General features: G+C 41.3%; 1 protein-coding gene across 3 annotated transcripts in view; it reads left to right on the top strand.

Annotated features, from left to right (window-relative positions):
• LOC140205185 (protein inscuteable homolog) overlaps positions 1-22,434 on the top strand; it is a 311,027-nt gene that overhangs the window by 213,510 nt on the left and 75,083 nt on the right. For all 3 annotated transcript variants that reach the window (XM_072272528.1, XM_072272526.1, XM_072272527.1), the window contains one exon: positions 4,101-4,272. In XM_072272528.1, the coding sequence (XP_072128629.1) occupies positions 4,101-4,272 (172 nt within the window). The remainder of the gene's footprint in view (positions 1-4,100; positions 4,273-22,434) is intronic.

Raw genomic sequence — 22,434 nt, 5'->3', positions numbered from 1 at the left:
CAACATCAAACCGCAGCTGAAAGTGTGTCCACATCCATGAGATACAGAGGCGATTGAACCTTGCAGCATGAGACCCAAGATTCCTGCACCTTCTGCCAGCAGCAGCAAGAGGGAGACTGGTCAAACACTGGCAGATGGCATTGAACATTCACTCATTTTCTGCTCTCGTCCTCATTGATTTTAAACTTCTTCTACGCTTAAATCAGCACAGAGTAATGGAGATGACTACCTGATCATATTCCACCATTAGGAGTCGATGCAGCATACTGCCCCGGCAACAGCCATAGCTGCACTTCATGCCAAATCCCCCAGGAGATCATAGAAATGCTATCTTTCAGTTGACCCAAAAATACTTTCTTAAGAGGAAAATTACAGGCTGTAATCAATCCCAGTTCAGAAGAAGTATAGTTAGAAGAAGAAGAGAATCCAGCAGTTTTGTAAGCTGTCTGCAAGATGTCACCATTGGTCACTGAGGCGAACTTGCCAGAAAGGTTTTTTTTTGTATATTATAATATATAAGGCTCTGAATAATCTAGCTCCTTTGTGTCTATCCACTTACATTCCTAATCGTAATCTTAGATCTGCGAATTTTGGTTTGCTTAATGTTCCTAGAGCCAAGCTTATAAGAACTGGTGATGTAGCCTTTTGCTCTTATGCACCAAGTATCTGGAATACTCTACGGACAGAGATATGCCGGGCTAGTACTGTGGAACATTTGAAAACACTTCTTAAAAACTTACTTTTTAAATTTTGCCTCTCATATGATTATTTAATGCCTGTTGATGTAGATTTATGTAATTTGGTATATTCAATTACAGTTTATTCTATAAAACATGTGTCTTACTTATGATTTTTATATTTGTCTTGTATTTTATGACCATATTGGATTTATCCTTGCAATCTATGTAAAGCACTTTGAGCCTGCATCTTAACATATGAAAGCTGCTACATAAATAAAGTTATTAATATTTATTATTACTTTGCCACTTGTTCCTACTTTTAGTGATGTACAAAATATTGTGCTATGAGAACATTGAATTTTCTTGATTCTCTCCACTTGGTTTCCTTTATAAATATTTGCAGAAAATCACTAGAGTTTCTTCTTTCTTTCTGCGTCAGTCATCTCTGTTGTCTCTATGTGTGCATTGCTAGCATGATTAACATGCATTTTGGAAAATGTTTCATTAGCAGAATGGTTTGCACATAACTAAAATTTTAAATGGGATAGTCTGAAAGGAGCTTATGTTACTTATTGAAGCTTACTGTTCAAATAATGTGCACAAGGCATTCATGCATCTGTTTCACCATAGAAAATAATTGATTGAATTACTTGCTGCAGACTATTATCTTGTATCAAATTATGGTACTATCTCTCAAAGTGATTTAGTTTTATTTTGAAAACTGAAAAAAATGTGCACGGGTAGATGGAGAAAAATTTGCCCGTCAATTTTAACTGTGAAGCTTTTTGTTAAAATCATGATCGATTGCGAAATTTGTTCTCATATTTGATTAAGATATTATGAAATTGCCTTGGGACAGTGACTCAGACATGGAAAAAAATATTTTCTAATATGGCCCTCTAGCCATGAGATTCGATTTACTTGGATATGGTTGTTGCATCTAGTTCAATCCTCCTGTGGGAAGGTAAGGACTTTGCATGTCACTTGTAATTAAACTTTCTGTCATTTTATGATTTAACTCCAGGTCATAGCACTAGGATTACAATTTACAAGTGTTTCAAGTTCTCTTTTTGTATTTCAGTTTAGCATGGCAAATTCCTTGTAGACAAACTCCTTTGCCTTTCATTGCGGTTAAAATTCTTTATAATTATGTGCTGTCCATTTATTTTTGCTTATCAAACAATTCTAATGGTCCCTTGTTATTTTTGCAGTTGTACAAAAAGTGATCACTCTTATCACACAAAACTAGTAATTGTGAAAAAGCTTACCAACCATATTCCATCTTACTCCGATCATAATGCAGTCAAAAGGTATTCATGGTTGTTTCTAAAGGAAAACTTGAAACATTGTTAGGATCTTATAACCATTAAACATTTTTAGAAGTAACTAATGAAAAAATAAACTGAGAAGTATTTAATGCACTTGAACACATTTAAGAAATTCCAACAATTAAAGAATCCAGTAATACAGTCTAACCTTGTCCCAATCAACCACAACTTGTTTGCTTTGCTTTTCTTCTTTGAGAAGCGCTTCCATCTCACTTGCCTGCATGAGTAATACCACATCAAGAATGTTATAGTCATAAATTCAAAAAGATTATTTTGTTTACGCTTATGTTAATATGCGTGTATGTGCACTTTTACTTGAGGAAGATATGTAGCCTTCTTTTGAATAAATGATGTAAATCAATCCACATTGGTGCCTGATTCTTTTCACCCCACATCGTATCTGTTTATATCATATTCTACTTCAGTGAACACACTGAATTGAATATATTGAGTCCTGATGAAGGGACTTGCTTTGCTGTTTACTCTTTTCCATAGATGCTGTCTGATCTGCTAAGTCCCTCCAGCATTTTGTGTGTGTTGCTTTGATTCAGTGAAATTGCTTTTATATTTTTATTACTGCAAAATCATTCAAATATATTTGATTGAATATGAGCTATTTGGTTTCTGAAAAATCTAATTGCTGTTTCTAGGGTCTTTTTCCTTTGGGTTTGTTTTCAAATCTGATATTGACCCATGGGGTATTGATAGTTTCATATCATTTACTTATTAATTAACTAGAATGGGATTTTTTGATATGTTGCTGACATTCTGAGACATGATACTTTTAAACTATTGAGTTAGGGTTAGCTAATGGTGCAAGCTGAATCACCTGCTGCTCAACATCTGTAAGACAAAAGAGATGGTGATGGACTTTAGGAAGACTAAGCCTGCGCTGTTCCCTGTTACTGTTGATGTTACTGTTGACTTTCTTTGGCATATGCCGGCCTCTCCTTCACATGTTCTGCCAGTCTGTTGTCACCAGTACAATCTTCTATGCGGTGGTGTGCTGGGGCAATGGCATCAACATGGGTGATGCCAACAGGCTTAATAAACTGATTAGAAATGCTAGCTCTGTTATAGGAGTCAAAGTAGACACAGGAAGTTATGCTAGAACAAAGGACCCTCTGGAAAATCCCAGTAATTCTGGACAATGTTTCTCACCCTCTGCATGCCACCTTAGCTGAACAGAGGAGCACTCATAGTAACAGACTAAGACGACTGCACTGCTCCAATGAGCGCTATATGAGGTCATTCTTACTTTTGGCCATTTGGCTCTATAATGAGTCAACCTATAGCCAGGGAAGTGATAACCCCCCCCTCCTGTTAGACTGTTTGTTGTAACTTATTTTTTGTTCTTTCTTACTTCTCTTCTAATATTTGTATATCTGTGCACTTGTAATGCTGTTGTGACACTGTAAATTCCTTTGTAATCAATAAAGTATCTATCTATCTATCTATTTTAATATCATTTGTAGTTTCAAATTGCTCTTTTTGGGTGCAAGCTGACCATAATCATAATAGTACTAACATATAATTTATAATAATTAATACACTAATTGCAAAATAGAGGTATCACTCCATTGAATATATCTGAGGAAAATTAACTGCAATAAGTATATATTTGGAATACAGCAAATTATGAAAGTCATGGTTTCTGCCAATGAATCAACTCACAGAAAATGGGTGGGCTCACACCCTGGAATGGATGAAAAAAGACTTGACTGATTTATTGATGGCTCTAGTTGGACAGAGATGAGGATTACAAATGGTGGTACCAGTCAACACCAATGTCAGGAGTGAGTGAGTGAGTGAGTGAGTGAGTGAGTGTGTGCGTGTGTGTGTGTGTGTGTGTGTGAGAGAGAGAGAGAATGTGAATGAATAATCAATTGGAAACATCATTAACAAGCAACCACCAGCCTTCAGCTAGGGTTATTATTTCATTTCATGACATTAGAGTACCCCAGTATAGCTTCAGAAGAGACAGAAAGCTGAATATGAGAAAATTAATACATGTACTGTAATACTATTCTGTATTTTGACTGATTGGGACTGCAAGTGTTTTAACTCTTTTTATAATGGTATTCCTCTGTAGGTGGATGGTGTGTTGTGCTTGGCCGACCTTTTGACTAATGAATCAAATCCTGAAGCTACGCGTGCTGAAGCTGCTGCTGTGGTATCACAGATTACATCTCCCCATCTCACCTTCACACAGCACCTCGGCAGCTTCTTGGAAAACATGGAGGACATAGTAACGGCACTTATCAGTAAGTTTTTTTCAGGCACAGATTGATCAATGGGAAGCTGATCTCAGAGGTCAAATTTTACTCTTTATAGTCTTTAGGTGACACAGGACTAAAGATTTCTTTGCTCCCTGAGAAACCCATAATATGTTGTCACTTGGAGCAACAGAAGCTGTTTGATATTGGCTTCCTTCTCCTTTTTTTTCAGTCCTGATAATGGGTCTCGGCCCAAAACATTGAATTTTTATTCCTCTCCTTAGATGCTGCCTGTCCTGTTGTGTTCCACCAGCATTTTGTGTGTGTTACTTGGTATTGGACTAGTTGCTGGAACCTTTAGTGGAAATGGATGCCCTATTAACCACATTTGAGAGCATTCCATCATTGCAGAGGAAGTGTGTGGAATGTGGCATCTGAGGCTGGGGTAGTATCTTTGGCAGAGAAAGAGAGGACCAGTAATTACAAACCCAATCAGAACTTTCACCTTCGGGAGCTTGGTGATGACTAGGTAGATATTAATTGAATCAATAGTGTTTTGACAGTGGTGAAGTTTAAACGGGGCTTCATTTGGGGATCAGGGGTTGACTGGGGTTGTGAGGTGAGGGGGTGCCTGGATAAGATATATCAATGAGAAACTTGATTTCTTCAGATTATGAAGAGATGACAGACAGGAGGATGAGTTATTAGTTAAGTGGTAGCTGGCCTGGAGTAGCATTCCTAAAGAAATTTTTGTCTTGGCAGTGACTAGCAATAATTGCGTCTGGAATTGCATGAATTTATTTTGCTAGCCTCATATATAAACAAACACTGTGTCAATCTCTCTAGGAAATGGTAATCAGTGCTGAGAACTTGTTCCCAATAAAGCTCAAGTAGTACAAACTTGTTTCAGAAACGTACGCACTTTTTCAAAGTTCATGACTATTTAATGGTGCTAAAGTTTTGCCAGTTCTTGGCCTTTACTTGTTTTCAATGTGATTTCCAACAATCATATTTGATGCATTTTGGATATTTTCAGAGTTCTAAGCATAACAATGGACTAAATAATTAACAATTAAAATAACTATTTCAATTGTGCAAAAGCAGTGACATTTTCCATCGCATGCTCTGGCAGCACCTAAATAGGAAAATACACCTCTGATAAATGCTACTTCATCAGTAATGAGGAATTTATAAAAGTGGAGACTTTTAATCTTATTGCAGAATCTTATTTAGATTATGGAGTGTTACGATAAGTGTTAAAAGGTTGATCCGCACCATATAAAAGGTTGTTTTATCCGATCCTATTTGTTTCTATATCTCTTCATAAATATTTTATTCCCAGTCTTCCCATCTCCTTTGATAACTATATATTTGTCATCTTAATGAATGGGCCTTGGTGCACTGTTCACCCACAGTCTCAGCTCAAATTCAACTATGATTTAGAGTCCCATTCAGAACATCTGACGGGGTGCCCTGATATTTGAATAAATATAAATACCTTGTCAGGCTGATTGACAGTCGTGCAGAATGTATTAGCAAGCAAATATGAGAAGGAAAATTCAGTCTGGGCTTACGAACACTAAATATGAGGGATATGGCACCTAATTAGACTCAAGGGTAAAAAGATAATGTGATGTTTAAACCAACAAAAAGGTGAGAGTAACGACCTTCAGTTAGGCTAATGTTGGTGAAAAAGGAATCTCGTGGATTTGTAAAGCAGGATCTTGAGAGGAATTAATAAATCAGCGTGGATTTGCTAAGTGGAGGTAATTTTGTAATTGGTTTATTAACATCACTTGCACTGAGATATAACGGATAAATTTGGTTTACAGGCCATCATATAGATCATTCCAACACTTAAGTACATTGAATAATAGAATGCAGAAAATATTATTACAGTTATTGTCACAGAGAATGTTGACTGCAGGAAGACAAGAAAGGTTCAAGTGCCATGATAAGGTAGACTGAGAGATCAAAAGTTCATCATGTTACCGTTAAGGTGGCAGCACGCTTAGATGGAGCAGCCTCTCTGGGTCCAAACAAAGGAGTGATTTTTCGTCCTTTATGACTTCTTCACAAACGAAGATGTTTTTGTTATGGTTTCAACACCCTGTGAAACATTGGTAATGTAGAATACTATGAGTTCGATTCATTGGTTCATTAGAGAGACTGACAGCGGGGGAGCTCTGCTGCCTTGGTTGTCGTGTGGACAAGACCCTCATGTCCTTATCTGTTGCGACTGTCGGGGAAGGAGACAGCAGAGCTGGCTGTGTGCAGCTGGATTCTATACTAGGTTGGTGGCTGGGCCCTCCCGTAGGTACTGCCTCCAGTGTTCGCTTGATGGAAGATGAGCTGAGTAGTGTTTTTCCAGTGACTTGTGTGAGATGAGGAACTGCTGTGGGCTTGTTCTTGCAAAAACATGGCTCCAGGACATCCATGCCCCTTCAATCTACAGGCCATGCCACTCAGAGGCTTGGGCTATATTATTTTTTTTGTAACTATATTTTTCTGCTATCATTTATGTGCAGTGTGCTGTATGTGACTGTCAGTTCTACAGTACTGACAGATACTGAGACATATATATATATGTCTCAGACACACACACACATACATACACACACACACACACACACACACACACACACACACACACACGCACGCACGCACGCATGCACATATATATTTATGTAGCTAGGGTGCCTAAGACTTTTGCAACTACTATATTTGTCAACATGGAGTGGAAAACGAGTTTGTAAATCTGGTGGGAGCAAAACCTGTAGGGAATGGTGGGAGGGGTGTGGATCAGGTGGCAGAGAAAGAGTGCCAGCGGCGGAAGGGGAAGTAGGGGGTGAATGATGTGGGTGCAGACACACTCAGCCCTGAGACACCAGGCAAGGTACTGTAATTTGATTCCAAATAATTGGTTTATTGATCATTGCAGACTGTCTCTCTGGTGCTTCCTAATCCCTCTCTTCTCCCTTTCCCTTTTTCCAACCCTTCCCTTCTCCCTGCCCCATTCCCACTCTCAGTCCACAATAGAGACCCATATTGGAATCAGGTTTATCATCACTCACAAATGTCATGATTTTTTTTGTAGCAGCAGTACAATGCGATACATAAAATAAGTCCCATGCAAAAGTCTTAGACTCCCTGGCTATATATGCTGTATGTGCCTAAGACTTTTGAACAGCCCTGTAAGTTTTGCACCTTCGCCCCCGAGGAACACTAACATTTGGATGTACAGTATTCATGTGCATGGTTGAACTTGAATCATATAAGAAGTCATTCAACAGTTTTATAACAGTAGGATAGAGACTATCCTTAACCCAGGTGGTGCATGCTTTAATGCTTTCGAACCTTCTGGGAGGGGTGAGAAGAGAGAATGAATGGGATGAGCAGGGTCTTTGATTATGCTGGCTGCTTTTCAAATTTGAATCTATTGTCAACTGACTGTACATACATAGAACCAAATGAAACAGCATTCCTACGGACCATGGTTTACCCAAAATGCATATGTCGCGCACAGCACATAAAGCAAATTATTACCGCAAATAATTTAATAAAATATAATTTAAAATGCATATGAAGTGCACAGTATGTAGTACAGTAAACAGCTCACTGTCCTAGTGACAAGATCTCGGAGATCACAGCCTGAGAGAAGAAGCTGTTACCTAGTGCTGATGTTTCTCTACTTCTTTTCTGATGCTACTGGATCAAAGAGATTATAGGATGGATGGTATGGATCCTCAGCAATGCTTTGGAGACTTTATACCGCACTTCCAGTAAATGTCACAAACGTGGTGAGGGAGATCCTAGTGATTCTCTCAGCAGTTTTTACGGTCCTCTGTAGGGTCTGGCAGTCTGACACCGTGCAGCTTCCTTAACACATGATGACGCAGCCAGACAGAAAACTCTCGATGGTGCTCTGCACAGAAAGTTGTTGGAAAGGGACAGGGAGCCTTGCATGCCGCAATCCCCTCAGAAACTGTAAACGCTGCTGTGCCTTCGTGTCTACCCACTGTCCATTACCCCGCTGGCTTTTAGCGCAGCAATGAAGGTCTTCCATCTCTGGCACTGTTCAGGGCTTTCTTCATCGTGTCAGTGGCACAGTTTTCACTACTGTCAGTCATTCAAGTTCCAGGTGGGTACTCAGGAATACTATCATACTCAGATGTAGAAGAATTCTTCATTGCTGTTTCCATAACAGTTTGGTTTTATCAGTCAGGGTTGTTAGCCCCGAACTGAACCCCCAAACCTGAGGGATGGGAGGAACACTCTTCATCTGGCCTCTACCCTTTGACCTGTTCGGCACGGGTGGCCCTACCAAGAGCCAAAACATAAAGCCCTGACTCCAACCAGTGTAGCTCTCTGGGTTATTGAGGCACAGAAGCCTCCAAACCACAAGGTTGTAGACCCTTAGAGGGGGTCCAGGTTGGATAATTCATTATGTGCACACTAAGAAACTTGGTGCGCTTCACTCTCTTTACAGCAGAGCTATTGATATTCAGTGGAGTGTGCATACCTGAAGTCAACAATCATCTCCTTTGTTGTGTCCATGTTGAGACTCAGGTTGTTGTTCTCACACCATTTGACAAGCCTCTCCGTATGCCTACTCATTATTGCCAATGAGGTCAACTGTAGTTATTGTTGTATCATCAGTGAACTTAATGATATGGATTGAGCTGTATCTGGCAGTGCAGTCGTGTGTCAGCAATGTGAACAGTAGTGGACTGACGACATAGCCCTGGAGGCATGATGGAGATTGAGATGTTACTGCCAACTTCGACTGACTGAGGCCTTTCCATCAAGAAGTCCAGAGAGGGGTGTTGAGTCTCAACAAGGACAGTTTGCCCACCAGCCTTCTCCAAGACAGTAGGAAGTATAGAGAGAGAAAAAAGAGAGGAAGTGTTTTCCTGATGGACTGAGCTGTGTCCACAATTTTCTTGAGTTCTTAGGCGTAGCAATTGCCATATGGAGCTACATCCAGAGGGGACATTTTCTATGGTGCATTTGTGAGGCAAAGGGAACATGTCAAATTTCTTTAGCTTTCTGAGAAAATAGAGATGGGGGGTGAGCTTTCCTGTCCATAATGTCTAAGTGATTGGACGGGCCAAGTTGATGGTGATGTTTGGATCTTGAAGCTTTCAACCATCTCCACTTCATCACCATTGATGCATATAGAGGCATGCACTCCACCCAGCATCCTGAAGTCAAAGAACAGCTCTTGTGTTTGCTGACATTCAGAGAAAGGATGTTGTTTTGATACTACACCGCTGGGCTATCTATCTCCTTCCTGTATTCTGTCTTGTTGTCGATTGAAATCTGGCCTGCTATAATTGTGTCATTGGTGAACTGATAGATTGAGTTCCAGCAGAATCATGTCACACTGCCAGGGGAGTAAAGTAGGAGGCTGGAGACTCGGCGTTGGTGGGTACCAGTGTTGAGAACAGTGATGGCAGAGTTGCCTAGCCTTTCTGTTTGCAGTCTGTTGGTCAGAAAGTCAAGGATCCATTTGCTGAGCTGTAGGCCTAGGAGTTTGGAGATTAGTTAGAATCAGTATCGGGATCTGGTTTAATGTCGCTGGCATACAGTATGTCATGAAATTTGTTGATTTGTTGTTATGAACCCTTCAGACCAGCAGGGGGCGCTGGGTAGCAGCAAGTCTCGATGCACCTGAATGTCATATATTTGAGTTTATTAGAGTTGCTTAATGACTATTTTTATCATTAAGATGCCACTATGTTTTCTCTGATGCTCGTTATGTGAATACAGTTTCCTTATGCTTCCCATTCATAAGTGATTAGTTTTTGATTTTGACCCCATGTGTTTCTTATGTTTTATGTTCTATTTAAGATATTCTGGACTAGCATTCATCACTGAGTCCTGTATTTGTGTTCTGTGTGAACTACCATCATCTGTGTTCTTGAGTAAGTGAGCTCTTAGTTTGATTCTTCCCTGTGTTATTCTCCAAAACCATATTCAAGTTTGCTGATGACACCACTGTTGTGAGCTGTTTCAAAGGTGGTGCTGAATCAGCATATAGGAGGGAGACTGAAAATTTAGCTGAGTGGTGTCATAACAACAACCACTCATTCAATGTCAGCAAGACCAAGGGAGTGATTGGAGACTTCAGGAGAGAGAAGTTAGATCCATGAGGGAGCCTTCATTGGAAGATCAGAGGCGGAGAGGGTTAATAACTTTAAATTCCTGAGTATTACTGTTTCAAGAACCTGTCCTGGACCGAACACATAAATGCAATTGTGAAGAAAGCATGGCAGCATCTCTACTTCCTTAGGCATCTGCAGAGATTCGGCATAGCATTAAAATCTTTGACAAACTTTTATAGATGTGTAGTGCAGAGCATATTGACTGGCTGCTTCACGGCCTGGTATGGATACACCAATGCCCTTGAACAGAAAATCCTTCAAAAGGTACTAGGTTCAGCCCAGTACATTATTAATAAAGCCTCCTTAACCATTGAGCATGTCTACATGAAATACCGTCGTAGGAAAGAAGCATCCATCCTCAAAGACCCACCCAGGCCATGCTTTTTTCTTGCTGATGCAATCAGATAGTAGGTACAAGAGCCTCAGGACTTGCAGAACCAGGTTAAAAGACAGTGACTGCCCCTCAACCATTAGGTCCTTGAACAAAAGGGGATAACTACACTCCCGCCCATCCATTGAGATGTCCTCACAACCAATGATCTCACTTTAAGGACTCCATATCTTGTTATTTCATGTTCTCATTATTTATTGCTACTTATTTATATCTACATTTGCACAGCTTGTTGTCTTCTTTACTCTGGTTGATCTTTCATTGATCCTGTTACATTTACTATTCTATAGATTTGCTGAGTATGCCCACAGGAAAAAGAATCTCAGGGTTGTATATGGTGACGTATAGTGATAATAAAATTAATTTTGAACTTTGAACTTTTAACTTTTGAATAAATTTTCATCATTGATTTCAACTAATGGGTCCCGAGTTTAGTCTGCAACTAGGTCTGCTCGTCTGAAGGTAGTTACATTAGTGGCAGCAGTACATTACTGTGGGAAGGGATAGAATGGAATTGCGGTATGAGGACATGAGTTCAGGAGCAGGCAGGCAATGGGCCTACCGGACAGTCAGGTTTGAGGATCATAGGTAGGAGGTAGAATCAAACAGTGTGGGATAAGGAAACAATGAATTTGGTGACAGTGGATGGGAGTTCTCCAGAGTTGATGAGGTCCCTTCCCACCTACATCCGGAACACTTCTCATGCTCTCGATCTCCTTAGTAACTTTCAATTCCCTGTTGCTGTGTGCTTCATTTTCTCCATGTATGTTCAGCCTCTATTCTCTTCTATCTTCCATCAAGAAGGTCTCAAAGCTCTACACTTCTTTCCTAACAAAAGAACCAACCAATTTCCCTCCACCACCACCCTCCTTCATCTGGCAGAACTGATCCTTACCCTCAACAGTTTTTCCTTCAGCTCCTCCCATCTTACCCAGACTCAAAGTGTAGCCTTAGGCACCTGTGTGGGCCCCAGCTATGCCTGCTTCTTTGCTGGCTACGTAGAACAGTCCATGTTTGAAGCCTGCCCCAGTAATACACCCCAACCCTTCCTCCACTACAGTGATGACTGCATGAGCGTTGCTTCATGCACCTATGTCAATTTCACCAACTTTGCCTCCAACTTCGCCCTGCCCTTAAATTCTTCTGGTCCATTTCTGACACTTCCCTCCCCTTTCTCGATTTCTCTGTCTTAATTTCTAGTGACAAGCTGTTAATGGACATATTTTATAGACCTACCAATGTCCATGAGTATCTTATAAAAATGCTATTCCCTTTTCTCAGTTCCTTTGCTCCGCCGCATCTGTTCCCAGGATGTGGCTTTCTTTTCCAGGCCATCAGAGATGTTTTTCTTCTTCAAAGACTGAGGTTTCTCTTCCTCCACTATTGATGCTGTCCTCAACTGCTTCTCCTCCATTTCCTGAACATCTGCGCTCACCCATCTTCCCGCCACCTTAACAGTGTTAGAGTTCCTTTGGTCCTAACCTACTACCCCATGAGCCTCTGCATCTATCACATCATCCTCCGCAACTTCCACCATCTCCTAACACAAAACATTTCTTTATCTTCTCCTTCTGCTTTCCTCAGTGATCGCTCGCTGTGCGATTTTCTCATCCATTCATCCCTCCCTACTAATCTCCAAATAGCACTGTAATCAGCCTAAGTGCTACACCTGCTCATTCACCTCCTCCTCACCACCATTCAGGGTCCCAAACAGTCCGTCCAGGTGAGACAACACTTTCCCTGTGAATCTGCCGGGGTGGTCTATTGTGTCCAGTGCTCCCGATGTGGCTTTCTCTACACTGGTGAGACCTGTTGTAAATCTCTTCCATTCCATCCACCAAAAGTGGAACTTCCAATTCCTATTCCTATTCCAAGATGAGGTCATGTTCAGGTTGGAGGAACAACACCTTATATTCATTCTGTCTGGCTAGCCTCCAACCTGATGGCATGAATATCATTTTCTATTTCTGCTATTTTCCCTCCCCCTCCTCTCTTCTTCTATTCCCCACTCTGGCATTTTATATTTTCTCACCTGCTTACCACTTCTACCCTGGGTCCCACCTCCTTCCCTTTCTCTGGTGGTCCACTCTCCTCTCCTATCAGATTCCTTAATCTCCAGCCCTCACCTATCACCTTCTAGCTAGCCTCCTTCCCCTCCCCTCACCTTTTCTATTCTGGCATCCTCCCCCTTCCTTTTTAGTCCTGCAGAAGGGTCTTGGCCTGAAACATCAACTGTTTATTCATTTCTGTAGACGACGCCTGACCTTCTGAGTTGCTCCAGCATTTTGTGTGTGTTGCTTTGGATTTCCAGCATCTGTAGACTTTCTCACGTTTAAGTATTCAATACTGGTGTCTGTCCCAAAGGCCTATGAGTACGAACTGCAGACACCAAACTCTATCCCTTTTGTAACAGTGTTGAGGGATGTCTCCATAAATATACTGCTAGCAAGAAAGAGAGGTGACAAAACAGATCTTTCCTGAACTGAGTTGTGAGTGTCATGGATACACCTTTAACGATGTGCTAATAGCAGAAACATTCAGCTCCTTTCCCAACATGGTTTTAATGGGGCAGAATCGGAATGATTGGGTTCACTAGCCACATAATAGTCATTGAAAGTTAAATTGTGTACTGGTTTTAATTCCTGGAGACTGGTTCCCTATTTAGTTAATCCATAATTATGCCATCATAACTCCAAATTGATCCTGAACAGGATTACGTAGCACGCGGTAAGATACCAAGGAGTGTGGAGAAACAGAAAGTGCTGAAATACTCAGCAGGCCAAGCTGCATCTGTGGAAGGAGAAACAGCACTGATGTTACAAGTTGTCAGAACTGGCGTAGAGAGAAACCAAGTTAATTAGAAGTTGCAGGGAGGAAATAGGACATGCTGGAAATATGCAGCAGGTCAGGTAACGAGCTCCTTTCATTGGAGGAACAGAAGGTGCATGTGTTCTGTGTCCATGGGATCCTGGAAGTCATGGACAGTGGTTAAGAAGGCATAGGGATATTTTCATTATTCAGACAGGGCTCAGAATAGAAGAACCAGGGAGACCTGCTAACATTGAAGAAGATATCTGTCTGACCTGAGGTACAGCTGTGCACCTGTGATCAAGACAATACAGGTAGGATGCGATAGATCAAGGGAGGGCACAAAGGGAATTCCAAAGATCTCCTTAGCGCTCCAAACTTAAAGCTAAGAGGAAAGATTGACTAGGCCAGAGCATTTTTGAGGGAGGCTGTGGGGGAGGAACATTGGGAGGGCTGAAAGGTGTTCTAAAGGGATGTCCTTCTATTCTGGAGCTACGCTGCCTGGTCCTAGAATCTCCAACTATTGGAAACATCCTTTCCATCTCCACTATTTCTCAGCCTTTTAATATTCAATAGGCTTCAAAGCAATCCCCGGTCATTCTTCTAAACTCCAGCGAGTACAGGCCCCGAACAGTCAAAAGCTTCTCATATGTTTATCTTTTCATTCCATAGATGATTCTTGTAAACCTCCTCCGGACCCTCTTCAATGCCAGCAGATCTTTTCTTAGAGAAGGGCCCAAAACTGCTCACAATACTCTAAACGTTCTCTGACCAATACCTTATAAAGTCTCAGCATTACTTCTTGCTTTTATATTACAGTCCTCTTGAAATGAAAGCTATCATTGCACTTGCCTTCCATACTGTAACACAACCTGAAATTTAACCTTCAGGCATTCCAAGTCCCTTTGTTGCTCTGATTTCTGAATTTATTCCCCATTTAGAAAATAGTCTATGCCAATTGTGGACTAGTTATGGACACAATGCCAACCCCTGTGGAATACCACTAGACACCAGCAGCAAACCAGAAGAGACTATTTCCACTCATTACCTTTAGCCATTTGGCCATGCTAGTATCTTTCCTGTAGTACCATGGGCTCTTATCTTGTTTAGCAGCCTTATGCTTGGCATCCTGTCAAAGGTAAACAACATCCACTGATTCCATTTTGTCCTTCTGTCTATCAGTTCCTCAAAGAACTCCAAATTAGTTGGGTAAGGTTCTCCCTTAAGGGTATTATGTGGCTTCAACCTATTTTTATTGTGTGCCTCCTAGTGCTCCAAAATGTCATCCTTAATAATGAACCTCACCATTTTCCCAACCACTGCAGCCAGATTAAATGGTTTATAATTTTCTGTCTTACGTCTCCCTCCCTTCTTAAAGAGTGGCATTTGTGATTTCCAGTCCTCCAGAAACATTGCAGAACTTAGTGATTCTTGAAAGATCACTACTAATGTCTCCATAATAGGAGGGCTGATTGATAAGTTCATGGCCTGAGGTAGAAGGAGTCAATTTTAAAAAACCTAACACATTTATTTTTCAACATAGTTCCCTCCTACATGAACACACTTAGTCCAACGGTCATGAAGCATAAGGATCCCTTCTTTGTAGAAGTGGTCCACAGCAGGAGTGATTGATAAGTTCGTGGCCTACAGTAGAAGGAGATGAATTATTAACTTCAAACTTTCTGCATTATCACTTAAAGATTTGAACTGCATGTGCATGTAACGCGAGCATCTTGGACCTCCAGGTGGTCCACGGCAGAGGTGATTGATAAGTTCGTGGCCTAAGGTAGAAGGAGATGAGTTTATATGGCTCTCATTACATGCACGTGCAGTTCAACTCTGAGTGAAAATTCCATTAAGTTTGGAGTTAATAACTCATCTTCTTCTACCTTAGGCCACAAATATATCAATCACCCCTGCTGTGGACCACTTCTGGAGGTCCAAGACACCGGCTTCTACAAAGAAGGAATCTGTATGCTCCACGACCGCTGGACTAAGTGTGTAAATGTAGGAAAAATAAATGTGTCTAGGTTTTCTACCTTAGGCCACGAACTTATCAATCACTTCTTGTATTTTCAGCTACCTCTTTCAGAACCCTGCTTTGTAGACCATCTGGTCCAGGTAACTTAATTACATTCAGTCCTTTCAGATTTACAAGCCCTTTCTTCTTAGAAATAGCAACTGCACTCACTTCTGCCCGCCCCCCCCACCGACATTTTCGAATTTCTGGTATACTGGTGGTGTCTTCTGTGGTGAAGACTGACACAAAATACTTCTTCAGTTCATCCGCCATTGCTTTTTCCCTATTACTCCTCTCTAGCATCATTTTCCATCATCTGCATTCTTGCCTCTCTTTTAGTCTTTATTTATCTGAAAAAACATCATTTCTCGCCTTATTGCTTCATTCATGCCCTCTGTTGGTTTTTAAAAGCTTCTAAATCCTCTAGCTTCCCACTAATGTTTGCTATATTGTATACCCCCTCTTTTGCTTCTTTGTTATGTTTGACTTCTCTTGTCAGCCACAGTTGTCTCATCCTCTGTTTAGAATGCTGCTTCTTCATTGGGATGAACTGATCCCGTGTCTTCTACATTGCCCCCAGAAACTCCAGCCGTTGATGCTCTACTGTCATCGCTGCTAGTGTCTTCTTCCAATCAACTTTGGCCATCTCCTCTTTTATGCCTCTCTGGTTGCCTTTTACTTCACTGTAATAATGACACATCCAATTTTAGCTTCTCCTTTTCAAGATGAATTCTATCATATTATGATCACGGCCTTCTAAAGATTATTTTACCTTAATCTCCCTAATCAAATCCGATTCATTATCCACAACACTCAGTCCTGAATTTTCTTTTCCCTAATGGGCTCAACCACAAGCTACTCTAAAAATCTATCTTGTTGGTATTCTACACATTTCTTCTCTTGGGATCCAGCAGCAACCTGATTTCCCAAATGCAGCATCATATTAAAATCCCCCATGACCAATGTGCCATTGTCCTTTTTACATGCCTTACCAATCTCCTGTTGTAACTTGTACCCCACATCCCCGATACAGTTTAGAGGCTTGTATAAAACTCCCATCAGGATCTTTTTACCCTTACAGTTTCTTAACCCTGCCCACAAGGATTCTATATCTTCTGATCCTATGTCACTTCTTTCCAAGTATTTGATTTCAGTTTTTACCAACACAGCCACACCACTCACTCTGCCCACTTGCCTGTCCTTTTGATATGATGTTTATCTTTGGAATCTAAGCTCCCAGCTGTGATCTTCTTTCAAGCACGGCTCTGTAATACCCACAACATCATTGCTGCCAATTTCTGAATGTGCTACAGGATCCTTTATCTTATTTTGTATATGCGTTCATTCAAATATAACACCTTCAGTCCTGTATTTACCACCTTTTTCAATTTTGTCTCCATGTTGCCTGAAGTTAAATTCTTACCCTTTTCCAAACTTTTTGATTTATTTTTTATTCCTGTCTTTCTGTGATTGAATGATGTAGAGAGAGTGCAAAGGAGGGAGTTAATATATTTGGCCAGGAACACTGGAGCAAGCTAATATTTGCACCATTATGAAGCTATGTTCTGAACATATGTTTGGTTCTTTTGCTCATTTGGAAGTGACATATGGCTTTGCATAAGCAAAGTTCTAAAGATAATTTCAATTACAAGCATGTCAGTTGAAGGGGCTGATGAAAGGTAGATTGGCATTAAACTGCAAAGGTTTGTACAATCAAGTTGGGCAATTAAAAACTTTACTTCACTTGTCATCGTCTCCAGTAAAGTATGCACATCTGCCAGTGAGATGAGGACGTTAGGGTCGCTTGGATAGAGAAGCAGATTCAAAGGGGATGAAATACATAAATTAGGTTTCAAAAGGAGCCTGTTTTCATCAGCTTCAAATAAAAATGTTAATGTTATTCTGTACTCAGTGGACCAAATCCCATGTAAGCTGTACGGGAGGTTTGGTACTTGAAAGGTCACAAAGCAGAAGGTTCTTTATTGCACATCTTGCTGGCACACATGAAGAGGTTGGACTCAGGAGTTTAATTTTAGCCTTCCAGTTTGCTGATCAGTGCTAACCCAATCTACCTTCATTTTGTAAATGTAGAGAGTCAGAAAGAGAGCACATCACTCAAAATATGAAATTGAATGATAACTTCTGGAGTTTTTACTGCAACTTAGTATGCATCATATGGGAAAATTAGAACCACAAACACTTGGGTGGCTTTAAATAGCTCAATAGCTTTTGGAGGAGGAAACTGAAAGAACACTTGGAGTTGCTGTCTGAAGTAAGGGGCGATTTTTATTAAAAATTGGTGCACATCAGGAGAGCAGTCAAAGCTGATTTACCTGAGCATGAATTGGGTAGAGCTTTTGCATTCTCAGTTGATGAGATTACTAGTAAAACCACACTTTGCTAATAGAACGTTGGCTAGAGGAAGACTTAATTAAGTAATGGACTAGATCCTAATTACAGTGTAAAATGATCATCCACAAGTCTAACAATAATTCAATTTTCCCTTACAACAATGTTTGCACAGTATAACATAATTAATGGATCCTTAGATGTCATCACTAATGCATTCCATGTCTCTACTTCTAGGCCTTGTCTGTGGTTCCCTGTTTCCATATTAGCACAATCCACAGCCCTGTTTACTAGTTACTAGCCCTCGCTATTCTGTTCTGGTTTGCAGGTGCAACAGACTGTCAAGAAGGCAATTGGAATGTTAGCCTTCATTGCTAAAGGGAAGAATTTAAGAGCAGGGAGGTTGTGTTGCAAATGTACAGGCTGCTGGTGTGGCCACACCTGGAGTACTGCATGCAAATTTGGTCTTCTTACTTGAGGAAGGATATACTGGCTTTGGAGGCGGTGTAGAGGAGGTTCACCAGGTTGATTCCAGAGATGAGGGGGTTGGACTATGAGGAGAGATTGAGTCACCTGGGACTGTACTCGCTGGAATTCAGACGAATGAGAGCAGATCTTATAGAAACATATAAAATTATGAAAAGGGTAGATAAGATAGAGGTAGGAAAGTTGTTTCTTCTGGTAGGTGAGACTAGAACTTGGGGATATAGCCTCAAGATTCAGGGGAGTAGATTTAGGATGGAGATGAGGAGGAACTGCTTCTCCCAGATAGTGGTGCATCTGTGGAATTCTCTGCCCAATGAAGCAGTGGAGGCTACCTCAGTAAATCTATTTAAGACAAGTTTGGATAGATGTTTGCATAGCAGGTGAATTAAGGATTATGGGGAAAAGGCAGTTAGGTGGAGATGAGTCCATGTCTTATTGAATGGTAGAACAGGCTCCTATTTTTTTATGTTCCCCTACAATACTACCCCTTTATGCCCTTTGCCTAAAATGATCAACAGGGCCTAGAGATTAGATCCCTAACAGTACCCTTGTTTGGTCTACTAAATGACAATCCCCTTAATATTAATGCATTACCTGATACTATAGTACCCACACTTAAATACTAATGGTCATTAAAACAATCATCTGTACAACAACCATAATGTGAGAGATAAGTCGAATCCAGGGATGGGTTTGTACATTCACACCCTAATTCTAAACACTGTCCCAAAAGGAGGGGTTCTCTAGAGCCACCTTGGCTCCAATCTCATGGTCAGTTATACTTTTCGACACTGCACCCAATTTCTTAATGACTTCTTATCCTCTCGGATGATCTTTCCCCAATCAGCAGTGTGGAATGGGTGGTAGTTCCAGTTCTGTGTCACTGCCATAAACAGTAAGCTCCAGCTCCAGCATCCTTACTGCAGTTGGCTTAGGCAAACTGCCCCACAGTCATTGGTTGAGATGTCACTGATTGCCACATTACAGCCAGTCTGTTTGCATTGCAATATTCCTTGTAATAAGCCATTGCTAATGTTGTGATGCAATAGATGTTGTTCACCAAAGTATACTTCAGAAAGGTTTCATTATTAACTGGAAATATGGACAGGGGGCAGTTGCATTAAGAAAAAACACATTCTGTCAGGCTTCTTCACACAACCAGCTCTGGACATGCCAAATGATTCTCCCTTTGGTGACATTGCATCAAGTTTACTCCCCACTTGGACATGTGGAACTTGTTTGCGTAGGCTGGCAGATTGCCTGGAGCTATTCAAATTCCCTCATGGTATTTTCTGACATCATGAGAGTACGTCTGATTGTCACCATGTCGGGGAATGTGGAGGACTGCTGCAACATACGGTGGACTCCTTTCATTTTCGCAGCCTCCCAGGACGTGATTAGTCGAAGTGAGATCTCGACTGTGGCACACAGGGGCACCTTCACCCATCCATCCTTTCATCTTGTTGACTGAAATCCGGTCTGGGGCTCTGTGGCCTTCTAACTGCAGAATGTTTGACCCGACTAGACAAAAGCCAGGCAGCAGATGTTGTACAGACTGCGTTTTTATCACAGAGTTGGGTATCATTGTTCACTCTATCAATAACATTCTTAATTATATCCTTTAGTGGCTGCGATAACTAGATATATCAATTCCACTTCCAGCCCTTGCTCCCCCATTCTACTCGCTTGTCCCAAGTCACCATAGTTTTGTTTTCTAATCCCTTTCACCTTCTGCCAGAGCAAACTGATTTGTACATTTATTTCTGCTGTATCTAACATATTGACTATGAATATCCTGCTCCTAACAACTCTATCAAGCCCCTTTTCATTTTCTGCCTCTCTGCCCGAAGCTCATTATGAGTAACTTCAATATCGAGCAAATCTTGGAAAAGGTGATTCGTACTGTCCTCATAAAAACTAGGGAATTGTAAAGCAGTCGGGTCAAAGACTAACTGCACGTGGTCATAGCCTGGTACCAGAATAACTTTTATGCCCATAACTTCCAATACTAACTCTGAATCTCCAGTGTCCCTCTGGACCTCACTACACTGCGGTGCACTTGTGGCAAAAGGGAGTCATGCAGTGATCGATTCCCTAATGAATCAGTCCTGTTGTGTTACCGTACAAGTTTCATTGCCACTTTTAAGTGTGAATCGTTCATTAGTCTCCTGTGTATTGGCAGGACAGACATAAACATGGAATCCCTCTCTCACGCATGTTCCCTCCTCCTCCTCATCCTCCTCATCCTCCTCCTCCTCCTCCTCCTCCTCCTCCTCCTCCTCCTCCTCATCTGGCAGTCCAACTTAAAGGTGCAATACCACCACTAACAGGACTGGGTGTGGTGTAGAGAACTGGGAAATAAAACCTTTACCACTTCTTTTTCAAATGTAAGCTAAATTATCCCCCAAAATCCTTATAGATTGTAAATAGTGAAAGATGATATTGTGTAGTAAATTATAGTCACTTCCAAAACTTAAAGGCTTTTAAATGAAAACTAACAGCCCCCAAAGATTGTGATGAAGCCTGCATTTAATTTCCTTCAGCTTCATATGATTCACTCTGGAATAATATATATTCAACTGTTTCCATAAGACCACAAGACATAGGAGCAGAATTAGGCCATTTTGCTCATTGAGTCTGCTCCGCCATTCAATCATGGCTGATACCTTCTCCCCCTTCATAATGATGACAAAACCTATACAGCCCAAAATGATGTTTCCAACAAGATATAAGGAATAATTAACCATAGTGTGCCATATTCCATCCCTTCTTGTTTTACCCCCTTCTCCCATAAACACAGCAGTTTTATGTATTCTGTAAAGGTGTCTCCCTTCTGTCCAATATCCCACAACTCTTGCCATGGCCCCTAATTTTTAGCTGTACCAACCCCTTAGCTTTTGATTTGCTATGTGGAAGGTCTATATCCACAGCTGAATGTTTAACAGCTTTGTTAGCTGAGCAATCAACCTGCTCATTCCCCTCAACACCCTTATGTGCTGGGACCCACTAGAGGAAGACATGTAAACCAATTCTTTGAACATGAAGCAATGTTTGATGAGCTTCCAACAGTAAATCCGACCTTCTGCTGGAATATAAAAACGTAAACACGGGGAATTCTGCAGATGCTGGAAATTCAAGCAACACACATCAAAGTTGCTGGTGAACGCAGTAGGCCAGGCAGCATCTCTAGGAAGTGGTACAGTCGACGTTTGGGGCCGAGACCCTTCGTCAGGACTAACTGAAAGAAGAGCTAGTAAGAGATTTGAAAGTGGGAGGGGGAGGGGAGATCCAAAATGATAAGAGAAGAGAGGAGATGGAGGGATGGAGCCAAGAGCTGGACAGGTGATTGGCAAAAGGGATATGAGAGGATCATGGGACAGGAAGCCCAGGGAGAAGGAAAGGGGGAAGGGGGGGAAAAACCCAGAGGATGGGCAAGGGGTATAGTCAGAGGGACAGAGGCAGAAAAAGGAGAGAGAGAGAAAGAATGTGTGTATATAAATAAATAACAGATGGGGTACGAGGGGGAGGTGGGGCATTAGCGGAAGTTAGAGAAGTCAATGTTCATGCCATCAGGTTGGAGGCTACCCAGACGGAATAATTCCTCCAACCTGAGTGTGGCTTCATCTTTACAGTAGAGGAGGCCGTGGATAGACATATCAAAATGGGAATGGGATGTGGAATTGAAATGTGTGGCCACTGTCCGCCAGAGAAAGCAGGATCTCCCAGTGGGCACACATTTTAATTCCACATCCCATTCCCATTCTGATATGTCTACCCACGGCCTCCTCTACTGTAAAGATAAAGCCACACTCAGGTTGAAGGAACAACACCTTATATTCCGTCTGGGTAGCCTCCAATCTGATGGCATGAACATTGACTTCTCAAGCTTCTGCTAATGCCCCACCTCCGCCTCGTACCCCATCCGTTATTTATTTATATACACACATTCTTTCTCTCACTCTCCTTTTTTCTCCCTCTGTCCCTCTGAC

The sequence above is a fragment of the Mobula birostris genome, chromosome 11 (genome assembly GCF_030028105.1).
Source record: "Mobula birostris isolate sMobBir1 chromosome 11, sMobBir1.hap1, whole genome shotgun sequence".
In the NCBI taxonomy this organism is placed as follows: domain Eukaryota; kingdom Metazoa; phylum Chordata; class Chondrichthyes; order Myliobatiformes; family Myliobatidae; genus Mobula; species Mobula birostris.
This window is presented reverse-complemented; position numbering and strand designations above follow the sequence as displayed.